At 39.4% G+C, this 24901-nt stretch overlaps 1 protein-coding gene across 5 annotated transcripts in view; it reads left to right on the top strand.

The window, feature by feature from the left end:
- LOC124872341 (spermatid perinuclear RNA binding protein) overlaps nucleotides 1-24901 on the top strand; it is a 119561-nt gene that overhangs the window by 67556 nt on the left and 27104 nt on the right. For 3 of the 5 annotated variants that reach the window (XM_047372220.1, XM_047372219.1, XM_047372222.1), the window contains exons 4-10: nucleotides 2916-3181; nucleotides 6129-6300; nucleotides 10515-10797; nucleotides 17054-17163; nucleotides 17856-17951; nucleotides 19262-19373; nucleotides 20872-20969. In XM_047372220.1, the coding sequence (XP_047228176.1) occupies nucleotides 2916-3181; nucleotides 6129-6300; nucleotides 10515-10797; nucleotides 17054-17163; nucleotides 17856-17951; nucleotides 19262-19373; nucleotides 20872-20969 (1137 nt within the window). The remainder of the gene's footprint in view (nucleotides 1-2915; nucleotides 3182-6128; nucleotides 6301-10514; nucleotides 10798-17053; nucleotides 17164-17855; nucleotides 17952-19261; nucleotides 19374-20871; nucleotides 20970-24901) is intronic. The other 2 variants (XM_047372221.1, XM_047372223.1) reach the window with 2 other exon arrangements.

Below are 24901 nucleotides of genomic sequence, written 5' to 3'. Positions count from 1 at the left end.
TCTTTAATATACATACAGTTGTCAATCTGGAACAACATGACCATGAATCTCTACAATAACCTATGAACCTGTGATGTTCTGCTCTAAGTCCTATCACAGCTACACGCACTCGGTCGCCTTAATGTCAACACCGTTATCTCTGCACCCGCTGGCTCGCAGGGTCGATTCCTGTCAGTGAGTCCCACTTAACTGCGCTGATTTACATGGTCATCACAGCAGCGGGCCAACAACTGCCCCCCGCAGTCAAGAAGCACAGCTTTACATACATAGATCTGCTGGCACCCTCCCTCTTCTCGGTTTGGTTTATGGTTGCAGAAGCTCCCATTAGCTACAGCTCATAAAATCTGCAACGACCACTCTGTTAAACACAGCTTTGAGAAGGCAGACAAGCATAAGATAAACCCGGCATTGTAACAAAATGTTGGATACATTCTCTGAAATTTTACTCCTCAGAAATGTGACTCATAAAGTCAAGTTTGTATTCTTGTCAATGCATGAAAAATTGTTTGAGATTTCCTAATTGACATCTTAAAAGATAAAAAAACAAACAAAACAAAAAAAATTAGACAAACAGGATTTCCAGGCCCATCAAGATGCTAAAGAGGACACTGCTTGTGTTTAGATCTAATAAAAGCAAGTAACAGATATCTTAATACCAGCACATGTCTTTAGGGTATCCAAATCCACCCCATGTCTCTCCTGTTGTTGGCTATAGAGTTTTGGAGAGTCAAAATCAACTCTTAGTGGGAACTCTCCCAAATGTTTCCAACAACATTTTACATCCTGAACCACACAGGCTGGGAAGCTGCAATTATTGTGCTGCGCTTGTTCCTCATGCTGTTAATGGCCTTATCTCAGTCACTTCAATGAAAGAGAGTGTCACCGTTTCAATTAGGATCGGTTCGGAGTGTGTGAGGTTTTTCTGTGTGTGTATGTCCTTGTGTCGTGGGTACGTGGATGTGATTATGCAGTCAAGAGGAGCTGATGCTATTTAGGAACGTAGATTTCAGAGGGAAGCTATAGTTTTAGGATTTATAAAGGAAGCTTTTTGGCTGTCTCCAGGAATTCACCATAGATATGGTGTGTTTGTGTGTGCAAAAGTGGTCCTTGGATTTTAAGTAGATTGATAATAGCACTCAGGCTCCAGCACTCTGGAAAGGTCATCTCTCCTCTTTGTGTGTGTTGGTTATGAGCACTGATGTGTTGGTCTCTTTGAGTTCATGTGTGTGTTGAAGAGAATAAAGGCAAATGTGGGGCTCTGAGATAAGCAGGTCTACTCTGCAGCTTGGCAGGAGCTCCATCCTCACGTTAAATTGTGAGCCTCACACTTAGCAGGAATATTTCACATTGTCTGCCATTTAAAAAGAAAATGTATCTATCTTCAAATTATGATTTTGTTTTTATTTGTATATGACAGTGACATATTTACGAAAATAAACTGCTAGAGAAAGAAACTACTAGACAGAAAGTAAAACTACAGAACAGAGAATCATAGCGGAAAGAAAAAAAACTTTATAGTACATATATAATTAGTTTTGCTATTCCTTAAATGTTTTGTTCAGTACAGTGAATGAACAACAATGCAGGTACAGAAAGATGATTAGTACAATTGATACCAGGTACGGATATGACAAGACGGTTATCAGTATGACATTCTGAAGTTCAGATATCCTGATTGCAAAGTTGTAAAAGATCATCTGAAAGATTCTTCTTCAAGTGCTACTCCTGTGGTGGAGCTTTATTCATTTGTGGCAAGTCCTACTGGCTGGAAAGAAACTCTTGATTAGTCCAGAAGAGATGACTTATTGTATTGTATTGTAGCTATTGTTTTTGGATTATGTTGGTTTTTCTTTTTTATTATGTTATTGTTATTGTTACTTTGCATCCAGTGAATGTTGCTGAGCTTACATTTTCCCATTTATTAATAAGCAGATATAAAGACCTATCTTTATCTAGGCACATTTGTAGCCTGGCATAGTTTATATATTCCACTTCCAATGTCCTGGAATTGCAAGCCTTAATAAAGTAAGTTTATTTCCCATAATTTATCAGTTATTGTCATCTAGTTGCAAATTATCATTCCCTTTCCTGATTTCAATGTATTCTATAACATTCAAATTAAATGGAATGGTATCTTATTATATATTTTTATCATTATGAAAACATTTTGAATCTGATTTATACTGTAGTTCAGTGGTGAATTGAATAAAAATATTTGTAGGTGTTTGCTGTTCATATTTTGCTTTAAATTGTCAGACCATTAAGACCAAACAAATTCAACTTTATTCATATCGCTGGCAGATTTGTATGTTTTGTATGTTTTTACTTTTTGTTTTTAAAGAGTCTGTACTGTTCCAATTTCCTGTTCCTAGTGTTATCCATTCTCCTCCTCCCTTACTCCTGTGGCAAGCTCCCTCTATTTTCTGTCATTAACTCTCCCCTGAGACTCCCTCATTTGATGCTTCGCACCTGGTGTCCTCCTTCAGTGCGGTCCTTGCATACACCTCCTGAAGAGTACGAAGGAGCAAATCAGAAAGACTGAAGAGCTGACATGAATCCCCAAGGCCAAAATGTCTGATTGAATTAGGATGGGCAGATAGGGTGTGAGTATGGGGGTAGGATGGATTCCTGATGGCTGTGTGTGCACATGTGTCTTGACCAGTGAGCTCTCCTAGGTTTTTTATATTCAGAAAAAGGATATATTGTATGCTGCGTCAGCAGCAAAAATACAATAAATACTCCTGCACTCACAAAAAGCCAGCTTTTATACTTTTGTTGTATTCACTTAACTGTTGTTTCTTTATAATTTGAGAGCAAAAATAAGGTTTATATTTTATTCTTAAACTTTTTGTTTTCTTTTTTTTTGTTGAAATTTTATCTGAATGACCAAATAAGTTATTTGTCCTGGTTTTCAGAGGTCCTTCCGTTCCTTCAGCAACGATGACCGCCACGTCATGGCAAAGCACTCCACCATCTACCCCTCCTCGCAGGAGCTCGAAGCCGTTCAGACCCTGGTGTTCACCATCGAATGTGCGCTCAAAGAGGTTGCTGATTGGCTCGATCAGAGCAGCGGTGATGCCCCTAACAACAACTCCGACAGCCAACCAGCAGACAGCACAGAGAAGGATGTTCCTGGTGAGGAGCCCAGGAAGGAAACCGAGGAATCTAGTGAGGGATACAGGTAAGCAGAAAATGAACCGATGATGGTGAGATTTATTAGTTTTTGGCCACAGACACCATGTTTACTGTTATTTATGTCAGTGATGTAAAGAAAGATGCTGACCAAACACAAATGACACACTTATAGAAGGAATCCAGCATGGGGCAGAGTTGGCAGTGGTACACTCCTAAAAATTTGCTGTGAACTTGTGATTTTCATGTTCCTTGCACATCACAAAGGAACATCGTACCCTAAGTAAAAGATGGCAGTGGCAGCATCATGCTGTAGGGATGATTTTCAACAGCAGGGACAGGGCAGCTGGTCAGAGTTGATGGAGCCAAGTACAGGATAATCCTGAAAGGAAACCTTTTGGTGGTTTTTGATATGGGTCATATGGACAGTTGCCCAGGGCAGTATTATGAAGGGGACACACAAGCACCAGATAATTAAATATATTATATCTGTAAATTGTGCCCTGAATTAGTTTTCTATCGCTTTTATGTATGTATAGTACTGTACTACATTTTACCTCGCCACAGAATCTCAGATCATCTCTTTGATTTTAATAAATTGAAGGCTAGAACAGGAAGCAGGTTGCACAGGGCGCATTTTCTGTGAGAACCACCAGTGGCTTACACATACAGCCAGAGCTAAGGTACAGGTCCTTCTCAAAATATTAGCATATTGTGATAAAGTTCATTATTTTCCATAATGTAATGATGAAAATTTAACATTCATATATTTTAGATTCATTGCACACTAACTGAAATATTTCAGGTCTTTTATTGTCTTAATACGGATGATTTTAGCATACAGCTCAAGAAAACCCCAAATTCCTATCTCACAAAATTAGCATATTTCATCCGACCAATAAAAGAAAAGTGTTTTTATACAAAAAACGTCAACCTTCAAATAATCATGTACAGTTATGCACTCAATACTTGGTCGGGAATCCTTTTGCAGAAATGACTGCTTCAATGCGGCGTGGCATGGAGGCAATCAGCCTGTGGCACTGCTGAGGTCTTATGGAGGCCCAGGATGCTTCGATAGCGGCCTTTAGCTCATCCAGAGTGTTGGGTCTTGAGTCTCTCAACGTTCTCTTCACAATATCCCACAGATTCTCTATGGGGTTCAGGTCCGGAGAGTTGGCAGGCCAATTGAGCACAGTGATACCATGGTCAGTAAACCATTTACCAGTGGTTTTGGCACTGTGAGCAGGTGCCAGGTCGTGCTGAAAAATGAAATCTTCATCTCCATAAAGCTTTTCAGCAGATGGAAGCATGAAGTGCTCCAACATCTCCTGATAGCTAGCTGCATTGACCCTGCCCTTGATAAAACACAGTGGACCAACACCAGCAGCTGACACGGCACCCCAGACCATCAGTGACTGTGGGTACTTGACACTGGACTTCTGGCATTTTGGCATTTCCTTCTCCCCAGTCTTCCTCCAGACTCTGGCACCTTGATTTCCGAATGACATGCAGAATTTGCTTTCATCCGAAAAAAGTACTTTGGACCACTGAGCAACAGTCCAGTGCTGCTTCTCTGTAGCCCAGGTCAGGCGCTTCTGCCGCTGTTTCTGGTTCAAAAGTGGCTTGACCTGGGGAATGCGGCACCTGTAGCCCATTTCCTGCACACGCCTGTGCACGGTGGCTCTGGATGTTTCTACTCCTGACTCAGTCCACTGCTTCCACAGGTCCCCCAAGGTCTGGAATTGGCCCTTCTCCACAATCTTCCTCAGGGTCCGGTCACCTCTTCTCGTTGTGCAGCATTTTCTGACACACTTTTTCCTTCCCACTGAGGTGCCTTGATACAGCACTCTGGGAACAGCCTATTCGTTCAGAAATTTCTTTCTGTGTCTTACCCTCTTGCTTGAGGGTGTCAATAGTGGCCTTCTGGACAGCAGTCAGGTCGGCAGTCTTACCCATGATTGGGGTTTTGAGTGATGAACCAGGCTGGGAGTTTTAAAGGCCTCAGGAATCTTTTGCAGGTGTTTAGAGTTAACTCGTTGATTCAGATGATTAGGTTCATAGCTCGTTTAGAGACCCTTTTAATGATATGCTAATTTTGTGAGATAGGAATTTTGCGTTTTCGTGAGCTGTATGCCAAAATCATCCGTATTAAGACAATAAAAGACCTGAAATATTTCAGTTAGTGTGCAATGAATCTAAAATATATGAATGTTAAATTTTCATCATTACTTTATGGAAAATAATGAACTTTATCACAATATGCTAATATTTTGAGAAGGACCTGTATAATGGTTTAGATCAAAGCACATTCATGTGTTAGAATGGTCCAGTTTAAGTTCAGACCTTAACCCAATTAATAATCTGTGGCAAAACTTGAAAAGTGATGCTCACAGATGCAAAGCATCTGGTCTGACTGAACTTGAGCTTCTCTGCAAAGATGAATGGACACAATTTTCCCTCTTTTGGGATGCCAGTATACCAAGACCCCTAATATTCTGTTATGTATTTTTGTATACCACCTGCAACATTATCAGTAGCTCCCAAATGACCACCCATTCAAAAACCTTCTGGAAGCGCTCTTGAATTCAGTGTTTTGGCAGATGGAGAAAAACACCACAGCTAAGCAGTACCTGGGCAGACACAGTCAGTCTTCATGATTGAATATCTTCATGAATCTCTTTTTAAACTGTTCAATACTTCTTATGAAAGTGGTCAATCGCTCGGTCTAATCTTATTTTGTCGTATTAACTGCAACGTTGTATTTTAATAGTTTAATCATGCTGCCTGAACACGTTTCGAATGGAGCCCTTTGACAAGAATGTGATTGTATTTATCAGATCAAAAAGGATAATCAGAGAATTTTTTGCAGAGTATTTCTTATATATGACGAATATTTACAACCTGGGGCTAAGCTTTGATTTTATTAGAGCTCTGTGTGGCGGCTAATTGTAGATTATTTAGCAAAAAAATTACTAATCTTACGTTTATTTGTGAAGCAGAGAGTCGGGCGGTGGTGGCATGCTCTGTGGAGTGATGAGGGTCGGCCTGGTGGCGAAAGGACTCCTTATCAAAGGCGACATGGACCTGGAGCTGGTGCTGATGTGCAGAGACAAACCCACACAGACACTGCTGGACACTGTCTGCCACAATTTACCCACACAGATCCAGGTTAGAGAGACACTCTGTTCCATTCATACACCCAAGCACACATGTCGGTACTTTATGCTGCTTCCCTGGTGTTTCTGTCCCCCAAAGCTGGTCAAAAATACTTGTTTGATATGCAAACATAAGTATTTAATTTAATTTGGTTTCTGAAATTAAATTAAAGGTTTTTTTGTGAAGCATTTGTTACTGAGACAAATTAAGCAAGCTAGACAGATCTCTGTTCTTTTCTGTTTGCCAGCGTTACTGTGCTGCTTGCAGAAAGGCTCTGTGGGTGTTAGTGTGAGCATAAGTGGACATGATGCAGCAATATCGTCAAGTGTGAAGTTGAGAGGTGTCATGTCCATGTGTCACATTTCCTCATTAACAAGTCATGGCTCTGAAGTGAGGCTCCTGACATTTATCCAGAGATGAAGTCACACAAAGAAACATTTCTTTTATGTTTATTCCATTTTGCCTCCTCAAAGAGTTTTATCCTGTGTGAAGGTCTAAAGTATATATGTTGTGTGTATGTGTCTATATATATATATATATATATATATATGTATATATATATATACAGTACAGACCAAATGTTTGGACACACTTTCTCATTCAAAGAGTTGTCTTTATTTTCATGACTATGAATATTGTAGCTTCACACTGAAGGCATCAAAACTATGAATTAACACATGTGGAATTATATACTGAACAAAAAAGTGTGAAACTGAAAATATGTTTTAGATTCTAGGTTCTTCAAAGTAGCCACCTTTGGCTTTGATTACTGCTCCACACACTCTTGGCATTCTGTTGATGAGCTTCAAGAGGTAGTCACCTGAAATGGTTTTCACTTCACAGGTGTGCCCTGTCAGGTTTAATAAGTGGGATTTCAAGCCTTATAAATGGGGGTTGGGACCATCAGTTGTGTTGTGCAGGAGGTGGATACAGTACACAGCTGATAGTCCTACTGAATAGAATGTTAGAATTTGTATTATGGTAAGAAAAAAGCAGCTAAGTAAAGAAAAACGAGTGGCCATCATTACTTTAAGAAATGAAGGTCAGACAGTCCGAACAATTGGGAAAACTTTGAAAGTGTCCCCAAGTGCAGTCGCAAAAACCATCAAGCGCTACAAAGAAACTGGCTCACATGAGGACCGCCCCAGGAAAGGAAGACCAAGAGTCACCTCTGCTGCAGACAATAAGTTCATCCGAGTCACCAACCTCAGAAATCGCAGGTTAACAGCAGCTCAGATTAGAGAACAGGTCAATGCCACACAGAGTTCTAGTAGCAGACACATCTCTAGAACAACTGTTAAGAGGAGACTGTGTGAATCAGGCCTTCATGGTAAAATAGCTGCTAGGAAACCACTGCTGAGGACAGGCAACAAGCAGAAGAGACTTGTTTGGGTTAAAGAACAGAAGGAATGGACATTAGACCAGTGGAAATCTGTGCTTTGGTCTGATGAGTCCAAGTTTGAGATCTTTGGTTCCAACCACCATGTCTTTGTGCGGCGCAGAAGAGGTGAACGGATGGACTCTACATGCCTGGTTCCCACCGTGAAGCATGGAGGAGGAGGTGTGATAGTGTGGGGGTGCTTTGCTGGTGACACTGTTGGGGATTTATTCAAAATTGAAGGCATACTGAACCAGCATGGTTACCACAGCATCATGCAGCGGCATGCTATTCCATCCGGTTTGCGTTTAGTTGGACCATCATTTATTTTTCAACAGGACAATGACCCCAAACACACCTCCAGGCTGTGTAAGGGCTATTTGACCAAGAAGGAGAGTGATGGGGTGCTGCGCCAGATGACCTGGCCTCCACAGTCACCGGACCTGAACACAATCGAGATGGTTTGGGGTGAGCTGGACCGCAAAGTGAAGGCAAAAGGGCCAACAAGTGCTAAGCATCTCTGGGAACTCCTTCAAGACTGTTGGAAAACCATTTCAGGTGACTACCTCTTGAAGCTCATCAACAGGATGCCAAGAGTGTGTGGAGCAGTAATCAAAGCAAAAGGTGGCTACTTTGAAGAACCTAGAATATAAGACATATTTTCAGTTGTTTCACACTTTTTTGTTCAGTATATAATTCCACATGTATTAATTCATAGTTTTGATGCCTTCAGTGTGAAGCTACAATATTCATAGTCATGAAAATAAAGAAAACTCTTTGAATGAGAAGGTGGGTCCAAACTTTTGGTCTGTACTGTGTGTATATATATATATATATATATATATATATATATATATATATATATATATATATATATATATTAAAGATTAAAGGTCCTCAGACATCTTATAGCAAAGAAATTATATAACCTCGGGTTCTCTTTTGGTACACATTACATTCATATTCAAATAATTAAAAAAAAAAGTATTGAAAAGTTTATTTATTTGAATAACTCAATTCATATTATATAGATTAATTACACACTGTTTTTAAGCCTGAATTTCTGCTAATTATGATGTTTTTTTGCTTACGTCTAATGAAAACACGACATTTAAGAAAAGACATAAGACCAATAAAAAAACGTTTTGTGGGCTCAATGAAAAGGGTTTAGGTTTAATACCTGCTTAAATTTTGTTATTTTAATCTGACATACGAGCCTCATCGGAACTAATTTATTGGTTGTGATTTCATGTTGTTTTAATTGTTAAGCATCAGTTAGTATTACATATTTCCCTATGGTTTGGAGGGATTTTAATTTTTGTTTCAAAGTGTAACTGCTATGAAAATATCTAAAGTTATCGCTGTGTAGCACCAGGTTGTAACCCCAATGTGGAGCTTCCCTCCTCTAACACAAATGCTGTGAAAGCAGAAGACTGAATGCCTGAAATGTATTTGAACTCATTACAGTTTGTAAAGAGTTTGGAGTGACTTTACATAGGTTACAGAGCACCGATGATGTGAACAAATAATCGGGTTTATCACTGTAAGCTACTGCTTACAAGGAGCATGTCTGCAGATTGAAGCAGCAACAGTTGAAATACAGACAACAGAGACCCCAGGAGGACCAGTGGTGATGAAAACATGAACAATGCTTATGTTTTCATGACCACTTCTAGATACAGATTGCCTGAAGATACAATTTGTTAATTAAACTGAGTAATGGTCCTCCCCTTGAGTTAACATATTTATACTTAAAATGAATAAAACCTCTTCTTTTAAAATTGGAATGGGAAGCATAGACTCAGGAATTTTGTGCAATACCAAAAATATTTTTAAGTTTTTTGCTGTATTAGTTTCAAATAATGCTTTGCAATCGGCAAAGGTCCTGTTTGCAAGTAGATTATGGCGTTTAGTATCTATAACAGATAGGAAACCTTTTCCTGCTGAAAGGGGATGTGCATAAATAAACTCTGCCTACTAATAAGTTCACTATTATCTCTTGTGAGTAGGAAAAAGGCAAATCTTCCCTCCTCTGGGTGTGTGGGAGCAGACAAGAAGCCTCATATCGAAGGTCTTGATTTTCTTCTCGGAGCCAAATGGCCCCTGAGTCATTCCTCACTTTGACAGTGGCTGTAAAACTCAGAAAAAAACACTTGTTTTACTCACAGAAAGATTTACGATAAAACTGTTTGCTTTGCTTTGACCTCATGATGTAAACAGGAGCCTAATCACTTTGATATTACTGATGTTTCTGAAGCCCTTGAGGACTGCAGTTGGACACCACTGTTGATAGACCTATACATACATATAGTAGCAATGCATAACTGTGACTTGAAAGTAAAGTGATATGTGGTTTACCCTTTACTTTACAGTCTCTTAATAAAACCTAGTACAGCAAATTTCTTTCCAAAGTTTTTTTTAGGGAACATTGGTGAACAAACAGCATCATGGAGACCAAAGAACATTTTGGCAAAATAAGTAAGTAGGAAAACTAAGCAGTCACACAGTATGATGCTACCACTACCACAATAGTGAAACATGGTGGTGGTATCATCATGCTGTGTGAATGCTTATTTTCTACAAGGCCAAAGACAATAAAGCACTGCTAAATAATTGTTGAGGCGCCAGTAGTTTATTTATGCGCTAGATTTGAGCACTAATAAAATCAGGTACATCTATTGGGAAAGTCAGTGTTTATCTTTCCTGTTGGATTTGTCATTGTTGTGTTTCTTTTATCACGAGCAGCATCTGGAAGCTTTAGTGGGTTCCGATATATTTTGCTTCAGCTGTAAGTCATTCGGTGACATTGGCCCTCAACTGTTTGCTTGTGTCTATTAACCCACCACAGAAGCTGACAGAGGAGAAATATGTGGTCACAAGCTCCTTGCCCGAGGCAGCCATCTTGGTACAAACTACAACAGATCCCATGCTTAAGCTGAAGATCACCCTGACCTCGCCAGCCATGAGGGAAGATGAAGATCTAGAGGAGGAAGAGGAGGAGGAGGAAGAAGAGGAGCTGGAGAATGGGGAGGATGGAGAAGAGGTGGAAGAGGAAGCAGAGGCAGAGGCAGAGGTTGTAAAGGAGGACCAGGGAAAGGAAAACGGTGAAGGTACGAACCCCGAATTGGAAGGTATTCATTTTTATAATTTGCTAGGACTGTCCACCCATACTCACACAAACAGCAGATTCTTTTGTGCTAAATGTGCATATTTTGGTACTTAATTGTTTTTGTTCTTTAACAAGAGTTTTGAACTCATTAACTGATGGCACAGGACAAGACGGGAACAGGCAGAGGTGGGTAGAGTAGCTAAAACTGCACAGAAGCAAAAGTACTCATAAAAGTCATTATTTGCAAACACTTTTTCATAGAGATTACTTTAATTTGAATATAAAAAATCTAGTCGATATCACTTAAGTGTTTATTCATTTATTAAAAGTAAAATCAATAGATATAATTTGAACACATTTAAACACAAGACAAACATTATTTCTATGTATAACAGAAACAAAATCACTTCAACCACAGAGGGTTTAAAAAAAATAAACAATGTGCTTCAATATTTTGATCAACTTTTAATTTTACATTATCTTACTGATAACAGAAAATGATAAATGCATATTTCCATGTCTGTTGCGCTCAGATATGCGATAAAAAGATTTCACTTTTAATGCATGTAGCACTCTTAACCAGTTATAAAATGCTCACTGTCTCCAAAGATGTCTAAACAATTCCACAAGTTCCTAATAATGCAAACAAAGAAAATAGAGATGCACCGTTCAGAGGTTTATTGCAGGTTTCCAATCTCCAGCTTTGTAAAGCTTTGATCTTCCAATAATTATTTGAGCTTATTCCCATTTCTCTTTAATAACTATAATTAGTAGTATTTAACCATTTTTTTCTACAATTCCTGCTGTGAGTGGTTGATAACTATACATTTATATTAGGAACTGAGGTGACGTCACACTGTGTGTGTGAGATAGAGCGGGAGTTTTGACTTTTTAAGCTATCTTTAGTTTTTGATATTAGCTACTTGCATAACTGTGGTCAGTATTGGTGGCTGCAAGTATTAGTCTCTCTGTGTTTTCCCTAGAGAATTTAGAGTCTTATCTTAACTGAGATTAGCAAAATGCCAACATTTCAAATCCAGCAAGTTCTGTTACAGACAGAGGTTGAAACCTCAAAGCAAACAACTGTACGGTAATGCATTGAGCCTTTCGGATATCTTCTGAAAATTACTTCGGGTCAATTTGCTCCTTAGCCAGTTTGATGAAATTTCCCCAAGGTGGGTATGAATTGATGTCCTACTTTCTGAACCCGACTTCTGGGACTAAACAACGAAAACTGCAGAAGTGCAAAAGCAACTATCGAGGTCCACTTTTCTGTTATAGCAACCTTAATGAACAGCTGAGACCCTATGTTGGAAATAGTTTGTTTTTAATAACTTTAATCAGCTTTTTTGCTTCGTATGACTTCGTAATAAAGATTTTACAGTCATGCCTTTACTTCGGAGGAAGGCAATGCTAACTCTAGTGTTCTATACAGTCGCAACAGTGTTTAAATAGTAAATGTGCATGAGAACGTTACACCAAAAATTGTAAACACAACCTGTATGAAACTGGAAGAAATTGCATTGTGACAGTGAGAGCAGCAAAATCTAAAATTGCCAAACTAAGCTGTTGGAATGAGATAAGCACTTGGATGAGAATAAAAGCCTCCTTAAAATGTTAGTCAATAAAAGTCATTTTTATAATTTTAACATTTGTTTATTTTCTTACATTGACAGATCGATAGGTGTTCAGAAATAAGTATCAGCGTATGAATTTATCTTTAGCTTCAGAAAACTCTTTTTCAGATGTTGCAAGTTCCGCTTACAAGCAACTCCAAATGTCTTCTGTCAAGTGAAGAATATCCTTGTTAAAACTTCCTCTTTGTCAGTAAATGGTTGGCCCAGTTCTCTCATGTGCTGACCTCAGACCTGCTTTTCCAACCGAATCTGACATTACTCCAGGGTGGTCAGATAAAATGTAGCTGTTGAATGAGGTTTAAAGCAAAACTCCAACAGTGCAATACAAAATAAACCAGCACTAAAATCAAAAAGGCTTTGTGTCATAAGCATTTCTCACTGCTGATGTAGCTGCCATAAACAAGGTCCTGTGGGAGACGCAGAGACCTTTTCAAAATTAAACAGATTAGGGTTACATGATGAATACAAACCTCCAATAGATGTAACAAGGGTTTATGTTCAGGAGACATGTCTGAGTTATCTCACTCAGGACTAATCTGGTGTTTAGTGCTCTAACAACCTGTTTTCATGGCTAGCAGAGACTGGTTTATTATTAGTCATGGGTAGCTGGGGGAAAGCAAGGCCAGCAGGCCAGTGAAATCAATGACCGAGGAGCAGCAGCAGCAGCAAGTTGTCCATCCATCGTGTGGCTCCTGTCCAACGAGACACTCGGATCTCACAGAGGAATGAGAGATGGCACGGAGGTTAGCTGTACATCAGGCCTCAGCAAGATGGAGAGAACGCCACACATTTTTCCCACATACACACAAACACGGTCGTATTTTGCAGCTGATAAATAAACATGCCCGTCTTACTGGATCTAATCGCTCAGATTTATAAAGAGCATATTTTAAAATGACAAGGTCTAATATTTTCTTCCATTAATAAGTGTTAGTGTTAAAAGATTTTAGAAAAGGCACATAATCAGGAAACACACATGAAACTTTAATTCAATTCAGTTCAGTTTATTTATATAGCCCCAATTCACAACACATGTTGTCTCAAGGCACTAACCATCAAGTCGCTGTAGGCACTGTTATTTTCATGCTGCTAGATGTAATAATATATATAACCTGATTTTAGGTCAACTAATTTAATATATCAAGCTGACACACTTTAATCACTTTACTATAGAATTAGATTTTTAGCCATGAATGTGCATTTCATTTAATTAACTTTTCAATTATTTCAATAATGGAATTCAAAAATGAAACTCACTCATTACACAGAGATTTTGATGATGATATCTTGCAGCTAATGTACACCCTAAATTCAAGTTTTCAGAAAATTACAACATTACAAACGAGCAAATAAAAAAGAAAATGAATACATTTGCAACCTGCTGACTTCACTCTTGTCCTGCAGACAGTCATTGAGACGCTTCACAAGGAGAGTAAACCTTACTAAAAATAAAACAGGCCAATCCCCTCTATGGCAAACCACACTGTTGCAGTAATTCATGCAAAAAGAGCCCCAAGCAAGTACTGAGTCCATACGCTGTGCAATACCTTGACATACTTTGTGTACTTTGTGTAATTTATTTATTAAAAATCTTATCAGTTTTTCATTAGTTGTAATCCACAAGCATCAACATTAACAGAAATAAACACTTCTATAAACACATATATCTTTCTGTGTTTGATTAATTTATATCAGTTTATCTTTTTGAATGGAATTACTGTAATCAATTAATGTTTCAGTGTTAATCAAATTTATTGAGATGCACCTTTATACTGGCGTTATTCATGAATATTTGGTTGAAAATAACTCCGGTGTGCACACTTGCATCTTGTTCTTTTTGTACAGTCTTGGAGATCAGTTGTTCAGCATGGTCACAAAGGCAGGAGGGACTGAAAATTAGCTGAGACGCGACAGGGAAGGGAAGGGTTTTTTTTAATGAGACTGAGGGACACAAGGGCTTCAGAAACACCGTGGGTGATAATGATAAAAGAGGTAGCATCCAACAGAGAGTTTGCAAGAACTGTGGGAGGACAAGCTTCAGCAGAAAGATTATAATGATCCACTAGCAGCAGCAGAAGAGTCCCATATGCAGCTGGGACCAATCTGACAGACCTCAAGACACACTGTCTGCTTTAAACAGAATAAGAGCTAAACTGTATTTCAAGAAGGATGTCAGATAGATGTTGTTATGCTGCTCTGCATCAGGTTTATTTGAATGTTACAGTCTGCTGAAGAAAAAAAAAAACGTTTTTTAGGGCTGGGAAAATGCTTTTATAGACCAAATGCCTCTTAATGATTTATTACATCCACAACAGACCATCCATGTAACCTCAGTCACTCATACATAGCTGTGCTTGGTTCAACCTGCCTTTGTGAATGTCTTGCAATGATAGACCAGATGCTGAAAAACAAAGATTGTAGAAGCTTGAGCATCCTGGTGTGTAAGGCAGCATGAATCAAGCACACCCATATAAAAATATTTCTGTACAGAAGAATGCTCGTCTTCTGCCAGCCATGCTGCTCTGACTAAACCCTGCCTTGATCCCTCCTGTGTTGTGCTTGTCTCAAATCAGTTCAAAAAACCTTAGTATTTTTTATTTCAGCCCTACTTTAGGAGTGCTTGATTTTTGTATTTGCCTGGAGAGGTCTTTGTTCGTTTTTCTACAAAGCTTCAAAATCAAGTGCACCTTAAGTAATACAGAAAAAAAAAAACAAATACATAAGCTCTTATTTTGACTCCTGCCTGATGCAGACTGGATCAAAATTATCTGTAAATACATGAAGGAGAGATTGATTCACCTTGCTGGGCACAATGAAATGACCAAGCCCCTACCGTGCCCACCACAATGTAAATCAACACTCCTTGGGTATTTGTTTTGGTGTATGTCAGTAGGGAGCTCTCCCTCCCGCAAAGTTGTTTCTTTTTTGTGACAATGTTTGCTCTCCCTTGCAGTGATTCGTTAATAACATTATGAGTTTAAACTAATAAACATTGTTATGCTCAAATAACCACAACATCATTTGATACAGTTAAACCAAACAACACAAAACAGTGTTCAAAATTATAAGAAAATGCATTTGAAGGGATAGTTCTGGATCATTTTATGTGAAAAGGATACAAGCAATTAACACTCTTGGCTTACCTTTCATAGCATCTTCATGAATTATGATCTGGTTAGTGAGTCTGAAGCTAACTGTTAGTCTGAGCAGGACCAAAGCCATTGTGAGCTTCTGCCATCTTAAAATCTCTCATTTCAGAAATGTCATGCTGATTTATACAATACAACGGTCACATTTGCATTGGACAAATATTTACAGAGAAGCCAATAATTAGTTAAAAAGGAAATTGGGCTAGGAGGTGGTGCGCCACTACTGATCTTCCTGTGTGAAACACGTACTGAGAACAATGTAAAATGCGTAATGCTGTGTACAAAGTAAAATATTAAAGCAGTTTCTGAAAATACTAAGGACTCCATGATTACATTTTCATATTGTTTAGGTGAAAGTCAAAGGTTTTTCTTTGTCTTTTCAACAAAACTTCCCTTTGCTGGTTTCTATCTAAACGTTAGCATCCCCTTTACAGCAGATCATGACTTCTCTACTCTTTGCAGCACCATTTTACTGCGGCTGAATTGCAGCAAATTTTGCGCATCTCATTTAGGTGTGAAGTCAATCATGTTACAACTGTTCATTTGGTAGTGGCCAATTTTGTTCTTACAGCAACTCTCACTTTCTCAAAACCAACCTATATGTGCAATTTGGAGGTATGTCGCTTGACACCAGCTGGTAGCCCTTACAGGGAACCTAATACATTCTTAATCATGGAATTGTATTATGGGTGTATCTGCAGCTATGTGAGGTCCTTTTTGTTTAAGGACAAGGAGCGGAAAGATCAGAGGCGCACTGTAGCTGTGTTGACAAGGGTGTCACAATAAATGATTTAGAGTACAGTCTGTCCGCCATGATGTACCGGGGTTTTGGTTGTAGACATATTTTCAGTGTTGTGGTTTTTTTTTGTCCTGATAGAAGGGAGCCTTACCCTGTCCAACAACAATTTACATGTTTTGTTCTCAGTATGAGTTTTACCTGTAAAATGATTGGTGACAGACCCCTTCATACATTTTCCTGTGTAAAAAATTGTAGGCTTCTTCTCAAATAATTCAAAAGTGTCAATAGAGGTTTTTAAAATGGTATATGTGCATAATTGTACGTTGTTGAGTTCAGAGCTTTAAGAGAAGGTAAGGTTCACTTTCGAAAAACCGCTGCTCAGACTACCGGTTTGCTTCAACCTCCAGCACCATCCTACTAAAAGATACTATGATAATTAACTACTGCATGTAAGATATTCACTGATTATAACCTCCCTTCAAAAATCCCGAGTTTATACCTTGAAGGTGTTTCACACAGATCGAAGAACTGTACAGAGAGGGAGCACTTTCTACAAGGAGAGTTCAACTTTATGGCATGAAAAGCACCTTGTATGTACAAAAATGTCCATGCACGTGTGTGTGTATGAACTTTCATGCACTCTTTCAAGCATGTCTGGGTACATTCACACACATGCAACCTTCAAACACACACACTCAGCCATGATGTGTGTGTGTTTTACGTTCTCTATATCGGGTTGTTGTTTTGTGGCAGTGTTGGGTGCTGCTGCGCACACAGTGGAGACTGAGGAGGAGGGGGAGGTGCTGGATAGACACAGATGTCTGTTGGCCCTGGCAGCGCTGCGACACGCCAAATGGTTTCAGGTCGGCACCCACTCACTTCCTGTCTTCGTGCCCGATGCTTATTGTAGCCTGACGATTCACCCAGGGAGGATATACTTACTGCCTGCTCACATTTCTGCACTCATTATCACTAAGTTTAATGGAGGGAGACATTTATACTTTTTAACATAAATTTAAATTATTAAAAGATATGTTCAAAGCTTTACATTTGAGATTAAATACAATCTTCTGTAATCCAATTTCTCCTGTGTTAATTGTCAAATACTTCCAGCCACAAAATGGGTGATTGTAAAGAAATATCGTAAGGCTACAAAAGCAATACTTTATACTTGTTTTTGTTTCTTTTTGGCTATTGTGTGAACCTGCCTGATTTGTACTGTATGTCAGAGCTGCCTTTTATATTTTTCTCCCATCCGTTCCCCATCAATCCTCCAACTCACCTTACTGACTATAAAATAAACAAAGTAGGCATAATGAGAGGGACCAAACCACAAATAGAAAGATAAATATTTTTAGTAGATTGAGTATATGCAGAACTGTAAAAATAGAAAGCCTAATCAAAGTTATAATAACCAGTGCTATTTGCGTATGTATGTAAAACTACCTCTATCCTTATGCTAACTTTGTTCCCTTTTTTCCCCTCTCTGATTTAATTTAATTTTCCCCCGTCACGCCTTACTCCATTTTCCTGTCTTCATCCTACAATTTCTCAGGCTCGAGTGAATGGACTTAAGTCCTGTGTTATCGTTCTCAGGATACTAAGAGACATGTGCAATAGACACCCCATTTGGGAACCTCTCAAAGGATGGGTGAGTCTTTTCACTTTTTATCTCAGAGTGTTAATTGCATGAAATGAGGAGAGGGTGCTTTGCCTTGTTGAACACTGGAGTCTTTTTATTGTGCTTAGATGTGTAGCATTGTTAATTGTGACTCCACATATTTTGGTCACAGTCTCAACTAAAATGTAATTTGGTTTCAGTCGCAATTTAGTTATCTGTAGTCCTTTTAGTTTTAGTCAGCTAAATTACGTCCAAGTTACGTCCTTAAAATGAATCAAAAAATAAATAATAGCAATGTCCTCGTCTTTAACGACAGTGAGAGGCAAAGCTGACTGGATCATCTTTCTCTTCCACTTAAGAAGATGATGTTTCATCGGCTACTTTTCCAACTATTTCTTCTTTTCTAAAACATAAAGAATATATATGATTCAATTTGATCCCTCTTGGGTTGTTTTTTTTTTTTTAGCATTTTGATGCGTTGAATGAAAGGTCCTAATATGAACTTTTTCAGCCACAAAATGAATACGGATTTGTAGTAGAATACCCATATTTTTGATTGAAGTGTTACTTGAAAGCCAGAAGCATGAGTAAATTACAAAACAGGCTGAATTGATAACTGACTTGCAAAAGAATTCACCCCCCTTGGCATTTTTCATGTTTTGTTGCCTCACAACCTGGAATTAAAATGGATTTATTATTTGAATTCCTGTTCCCCTTGGGAATAAAATTACCGTACTATAACAGAAAATATTATTTCTCTTAGCCATTCTTCAAAATAGGAAAGACGAAAGAACATGCCATTTCAGAAAGGAGAGGTGTTGATCTTTAGAAGTCAGGAAATGTCCAAAAGAAAAGATGGACTTACCAAAGCTTGCTTACATCTACAGTCAGAGCAACAAATAACATTTTTAAATCGACTGCATCTGTGACAAATGAGGCTTAGTAAGCCTCTCAGTTACGTTTTAGTAAGCAAGGTGAAATAACTTGCTCTGAAGCCTGCTGTTAGACCTGCAGATTTTTTCAAAGTAAAATTATGCTATTTCATTGAAAGAGTAACTTGTTTTTACACATACCAGGGGTGCCAATAAATGTGAAGCATGCTGAACTATCCCGATATCAGTTGAGATTATTAAATGGGCTGATAAATGTTCAGAAAAGTGTTTTTTCTTTTACTCTATTGTCAGTTTGTGTTATTGTATGTATTTTGTTTACCTGATAAGGTTATGCACAAGTTTTGTTTTGTTTTTTTGTAGAAGATTTATGTAGCTTAGATTGGACTTCTTCCTATTTTGTTTTTTTTTTATTGAAATGTTTTCTTTTGTATACACTGCTTTTTGCAGCCATTAGAACTCATTTGCGAGAAGGCCATCGCAACTTGTAACAGACCTCTTGGGGCAGGAGAAGCCTTGCGTCGAGTCATGGAGTGTCTGGCTTCAGGCATACTGCTCCCAGGTATGAAACCAAAATTTTCAGAGTCAACCAATGAGCATGTTTATTTACTTCCTAATACTTAGCGCTGCTGCTGAGCAGAGCTAATGGATGTCCTCAGTTTGAGTAGATGAGCAGATATTTTGGCTCATTTTAAAGCCGTGAAGGTCGAGACACTGTCAGCGACCTTGCAGAGCCCAGCTGTCTTAAGACAGGTTGCCATTAGGAGAGCATTTTGATCAGGCACAACTGAGAGGCTTCTTTTCAAGATATTATTTGCTTTCCATAGATTTTAGTTTGTTTTTGTGCAATCCGACAAAGTTTCTGTAAGATAAATGTAGGTGTTCATATATAAAAATACATCCTGTAGGAACTATATCTAATTTCAGTTGTGTTTTCTGGTGCATTCTGCAAGACACTTAATTAATAATGCAGTATCAAACAGTACAACAGGACACCTTCACTGTCTATCAGTCAATAACAAGAACTGTGCTGTATATCATTTGCATCCACTCTCTGCAATGTCTTCATTTGTCAGATTCGAAGCATCTTCTCTTTTCCTTTTATTTTTGTTTCAGATACTCAGAATCAGCCAAGCTAGGTTCTGATCCGATCTCTGGTGTTTTCTGGTACATCCTGGACGATTTTTGCGGACTCCTCCGGGATGCACTAGAAAACATCAGAGCAGCATCATGGAGAGCATTTTTATTTTTAACAATGATAATCTTATTTTCTTTTTCTCAGTGACAAATTTGTTATAAAGGATTCCTATGGAGTGCTAAAAAGACTGGAATAGAATAGAATTTTACTTCATCATTTTCAGTGTCTGGATAATATTGAAAAAATGAAAACTGAGTATGAAAAACAAAGTTTGAGTTCCAAGACTATTTTTTATTCTATTATGTAAAAGATTTGAATACGATTTGGAGAAGAAAATGCCTTTTTAATTGTTTTTTCAGTAGTTTTTGTCTAACTCATTTATCAGTAGTTACAGACAGATAAACACACACTCATTCAAAAATCAAAAAGGCAATTTTATCACTTCTGTGGCCTCAAGACCCTGTGACATCTGGATTTTAAACTGGACACATTTTTCTAATAAACTTGGTGTAGATGGCTATTTTTTTTATTTAGTTAAGATTTTGACTGATCTAAGTATGCCCTCAGAAAACAGTGATAGCCCTTTACCACAATGCCGAATGGGACTGTCATGTTTCCAGATTTGTGGAAAAAAATAAATAAAAGGATGATGGAAGCCACTAAAGCATTTTGTGTTTTCAGAGGTTCATAAAAACTGACTGAAAATGTTAAAAACTGATTCTGTGAAGTAGGAAATTCTGAAGAGACCCTGGTTATACCTTGCAGTAGGAACTACAAAAGATAATCAAACCCAAAGTTAAACAAATATTAAATCAGAGCAGCTTATGTTAAATTATCATGATGTACACTAACTTTTGTCATTAACAACAACAGACTCTTTGTTTTTAATCTAGATCAATGAATCTTCTGTCACTTTCTTTAGGTGGTCCAGGTTTACACGACCCATGTGAGAAAGAGCCTACAGACACTCTGGCCAACATGATGGACCAGGAGGCCGAGGCCATCACCTACGGCGCACAGGTACCCTCAAACAAACAACAGCTCACGGACAGCATTGTTATCCCTTAACCATACTGCCCCCAAGCTCTCATACTCTGGGAATAAGAAGGCAGCACGACAATTACCAGACAGGGAGACCGCAGTATCACCCCAAGCAAACACAAACGCACACACACATAATTCAGCCTGTGTGGTGCTGCATTTTAAAGATTGGTGTGGGAAACTGTTGGCATTGCAAGCCATAAATCCATCTCTGACACCCCGAGGACAGCGGCTGTGTGCGCGCGTGCACGTCTTCCTTCACACACACGCTCGGCTGAGCAGGGCAGCCTCTGAGCCGCATGGCTTAGTGAATCCTGCCGTCCATTTCCTTTGAAGGCAGCCAGAACGAGGCTGGAATGTCAATGGGGATAATTGTGTCGAGGCAGATACAAGAGCAGATAGGAGTGAGGGAGCTGTTCTGTCAATGAGCCACACCAGGCATCATGAATATCTGACACGTTCTCCATCCTTAATGGATTTAATTTAGCTGAGCTGCAGTGTGCAGTTTGATTATCTTTTGGTACATATGTTAAAACAAGGATATTTATCTTTAGGATAAACATTCAATTGTCTGCCCATATTTTTCAGGTTAAAAAAGGATAGTTATTCATAAACCACCAATTGGGTGATCAGATCAGTTCTGGCTTTGATATCTATCTTGTCTAAAGTCTGTATAAAATCAGATAATGTTGCAGAGAGAACAATTTTCCTGACAAAAACAGTTAAACTCAAAGTTACATCTGTTATGTTATGATCAAGATGGCGCCGACGATGGCAGCCTTGGAGCTTCACTCTTTGTTTGTGTTTTTTGTGTGTTTTTATGTTTTTTGAGCCACAGTACTGTGGTCTCGGGCCACAATCCTGTGGTCTCATTCAGTAGAGAGGAACTTCTCAACATCAGAGAGTCCTCTCTTGGGATTCTTTCACCATCTTTCATCGATCCGAGGTTCACTGAGCTCCTGGCAAGCAGAGCTGCGGCACTATACGGGATTCTGCGCCGAAAGCGTCGGAGGGGAAACCGTGCTGGCATGCTGGTAAAGCTCCGCAAAAGAGGACTTCGCACACCACTGCCTTCAATCCACCTGGCAAATGTCCGCTCTCTAAGCAACAAGATGCACGAGCTGCTTCTTCTCACCGGTAAAAACACGGACCTCCGTGGATCAGCAGTTCTCTGCTTCACCAAGACATGGCTGAGTGAAAACATCCCGGACCGCGCACTGCTGTTGAAGGACTTCCAGCTGTTCAGAGCGGATCGCAGCGCGGAGCTATCGGGGAAGAAGCGAGGAGGCGGAATCTGCTTTTATATAAATGAAGGTTGGTGCAGAGACATAAAAGTGCTGGGGAAAACATGTAGTCCGGATCTGGAGTTATTTTCCATAATCTGTAAACCGTTTTATTCACCGAGAGAGTTTTCCTCGTTTATAATAATTGGCTCATATTTTCCACCGCATGGCTGCACTTCTGCCGCTGAAAAACACCTTGCTGAGCTGATTACAGACGTGTAGAAAAAATACACGGACTCTTTCATCATAATACTGGGAGATTTTAACAGAGCAAACCTCTCCCATGAACTCCCCAAATACAGACAGCATATTAAGTGTCCCACCAGAGACAAAAACACAATGGACCATTGTTACACAACTTTAAAGGACTCATATCATGCTGTTACCAGGGCTGCTCTGGGTTTTTCGGATCATTATCTAATCCACCTCATCCCAACCTACAGACAGAGACTAAGAGCTTCCAAACCCAAGGTTCACACTGTTAAGAAGTGGACTGAGGAATCAAAGCAGATGCTACAGGCCTGCTTTGAATGCACAGACTGGACTGTTTTTGAAACCTCAGCCACTGACTTAAACCAACTAACTGATGTGGTGACATCATACATCAGTTTCTGTGAGGACATGTGTGTGCAGACCAAGACCTTCTGCACCTTTGGGAACAATAAGCCATGGTTTACTCCACACCTCAGGAATCTGCGCAGGGAAAAGGAAGAAGCTCACAGCAGTGGAGATTGGACGCGGTACAGACAGACCAGGAACAGACTAACAAAAGAGATCAAAGCAGCCAAGAGAAGCTACAGTGAGAAGCTGAAGAACAGCCTTTCTACTGGTGACACTTCAGCTGTATGGACCGGTCTGAGAAACCTGACTGCCTATAGGAGCCCCCCACCCATCCTGAACAGAGTCGTCTCCTGGCCAACCGTCTGAATGGCTTCTACTGCAGACATGACAAGAAGCCATTCACACCTCAAATCATCTCTTCCACATCCCATTCAGGAACAAATCCCTCCCATAAAGTAACCAACCCCCCACCATCAGATCCTCTGCCTGCACTAAAGATCTCAGAGGAAGAGGTAAACAGGCTCTTTCAGCGCATGAAAACAAAGAAAGCTGGAGGACCTGATAACGTCTCCCCATCAAGCCTGAAAGCCTGTGCAAATCAACTTGCTCCGATCTTCACACGGATCTTCAATAAATCACTGGAGAAATGTGAGGTCCCCTCCTGCCTCAAACGATCCACCATCATCCCGGTGCCCAAGAAACCCACCATCCTAGGATTAAATGACTACAGGCCTGTAGCCCTGACGTCTGTGGTCATGAAATCTTTTGAGCGGCTGGTGTTGAAGCATCTGAAAGACATCACAGGCCCCCTGCTGGACCCTCAAGAACTCAAGAAGTTCAACCTTCCACAGGAGCTGTTGGTCATCATCTACACTGCCATCATTCAATCTGTCCTGTCTTCATCCATCTCAGTGTGGTTTGGCTCATCCACAAAACAGGACAGGTCCAGACTGCAACGAATAATCAGGACTGAAGAGAGAATAATCAGGGCCTTCCCTCCATCCAGGACTTATACAGGTCTAGGGTCAAGAAAAGAGCTGCTAAAATCTCTGCAGACCCCACACACCCTGCACATAAACTGTTCAGAGTTTTACCTTCAGGCCGCGCTACAGAGCACTGTTCGCTAAAACCAGACGCCACAGAGACAGTTTCTTCCCCCAGGCTGTTTCTCTGATGAACATTCAATAGAGTACAAAACAACAGTATACAGATGTTGCAAATGCACCTTTTTATTTATATATGTGTATATTGTACATTGTAAATATGTATATTCTGTAATGCAAAAACAAAACCAAAGAGCAAATGTACCGGAGTCAAATTCCTTGTTTGTACGAACTTGTCAATAAAGCTGATTCTGATTCAGATCTAGTTTACCAAATAGTTCATCTCTGATTTAAAGTGACACAGATGTCTCCCAAAGGATAGTAAAACAATGGCATCATTTAAAAAAAAAAAAAAAGTTTATTTTTTTAAAAGAAAATTATATCTTGAACGTTATTTATATGCTCCTTAATAATTGATGGAAGATCCTTTTATGGCATTATAGCAATTCACCTAGGAGTTAAAATATAGATATGGAGTCAGTCCCTGCTTTAAGAGGAGGAATTCCAGTATCTAAGTGTCTTGTTCTTGAGTGATGGTAGGATAGAGACAGACAGACAAATGTTACTCTTGCCTCCACAAATACAGGCATTGCCAAGGTTTGTTAAGGCTAATAACAAAAAATACCCCAAAAGCAAAACTGCTCATTTACAAATCCGTTTATATTCAGACCCTCACATATGATCCGTAGGTAAGGGTTAATAAGAATGTGATCCAAGTTGCTGAAATGGGCATCCTATGTAGGGGTGGCTGGGTTCTCCCCTAGAGATGGGCAAATGTGAACCGAGAGAGAGCTTGAAGCAGAGCTTGTCCTATGCATCGAAGAGAAGCAGACGCAGGACCAATACCGTATGTCCCCTCTAACTTAGGAATGTCCTGAGATCGCTAAAGGGATGTCTGGGTTTCATACCTGGACCTATGGATGGATGCATGGATGGATGGATGGATAAATTACATATTCACTGA

The sequence above is a fragment of the Girardinichthys multiradiatus genome, chromosome 8 (genome assembly GCF_021462225.1).
Source record: "Girardinichthys multiradiatus isolate DD_20200921_A chromosome 8, DD_fGirMul_XY1, whole genome shotgun sequence".
NCBI classification, from domain to species: Eukaryota; Metazoa; Chordata; class Actinopteri; order Cyprinodontiformes; family Goodeidae; genus Girardinichthys; species Girardinichthys multiradiatus.
Note: the sequence above shows the minus strand (reverse complement) of the source record. Positions and strands in the feature narration are given on the sequence as shown.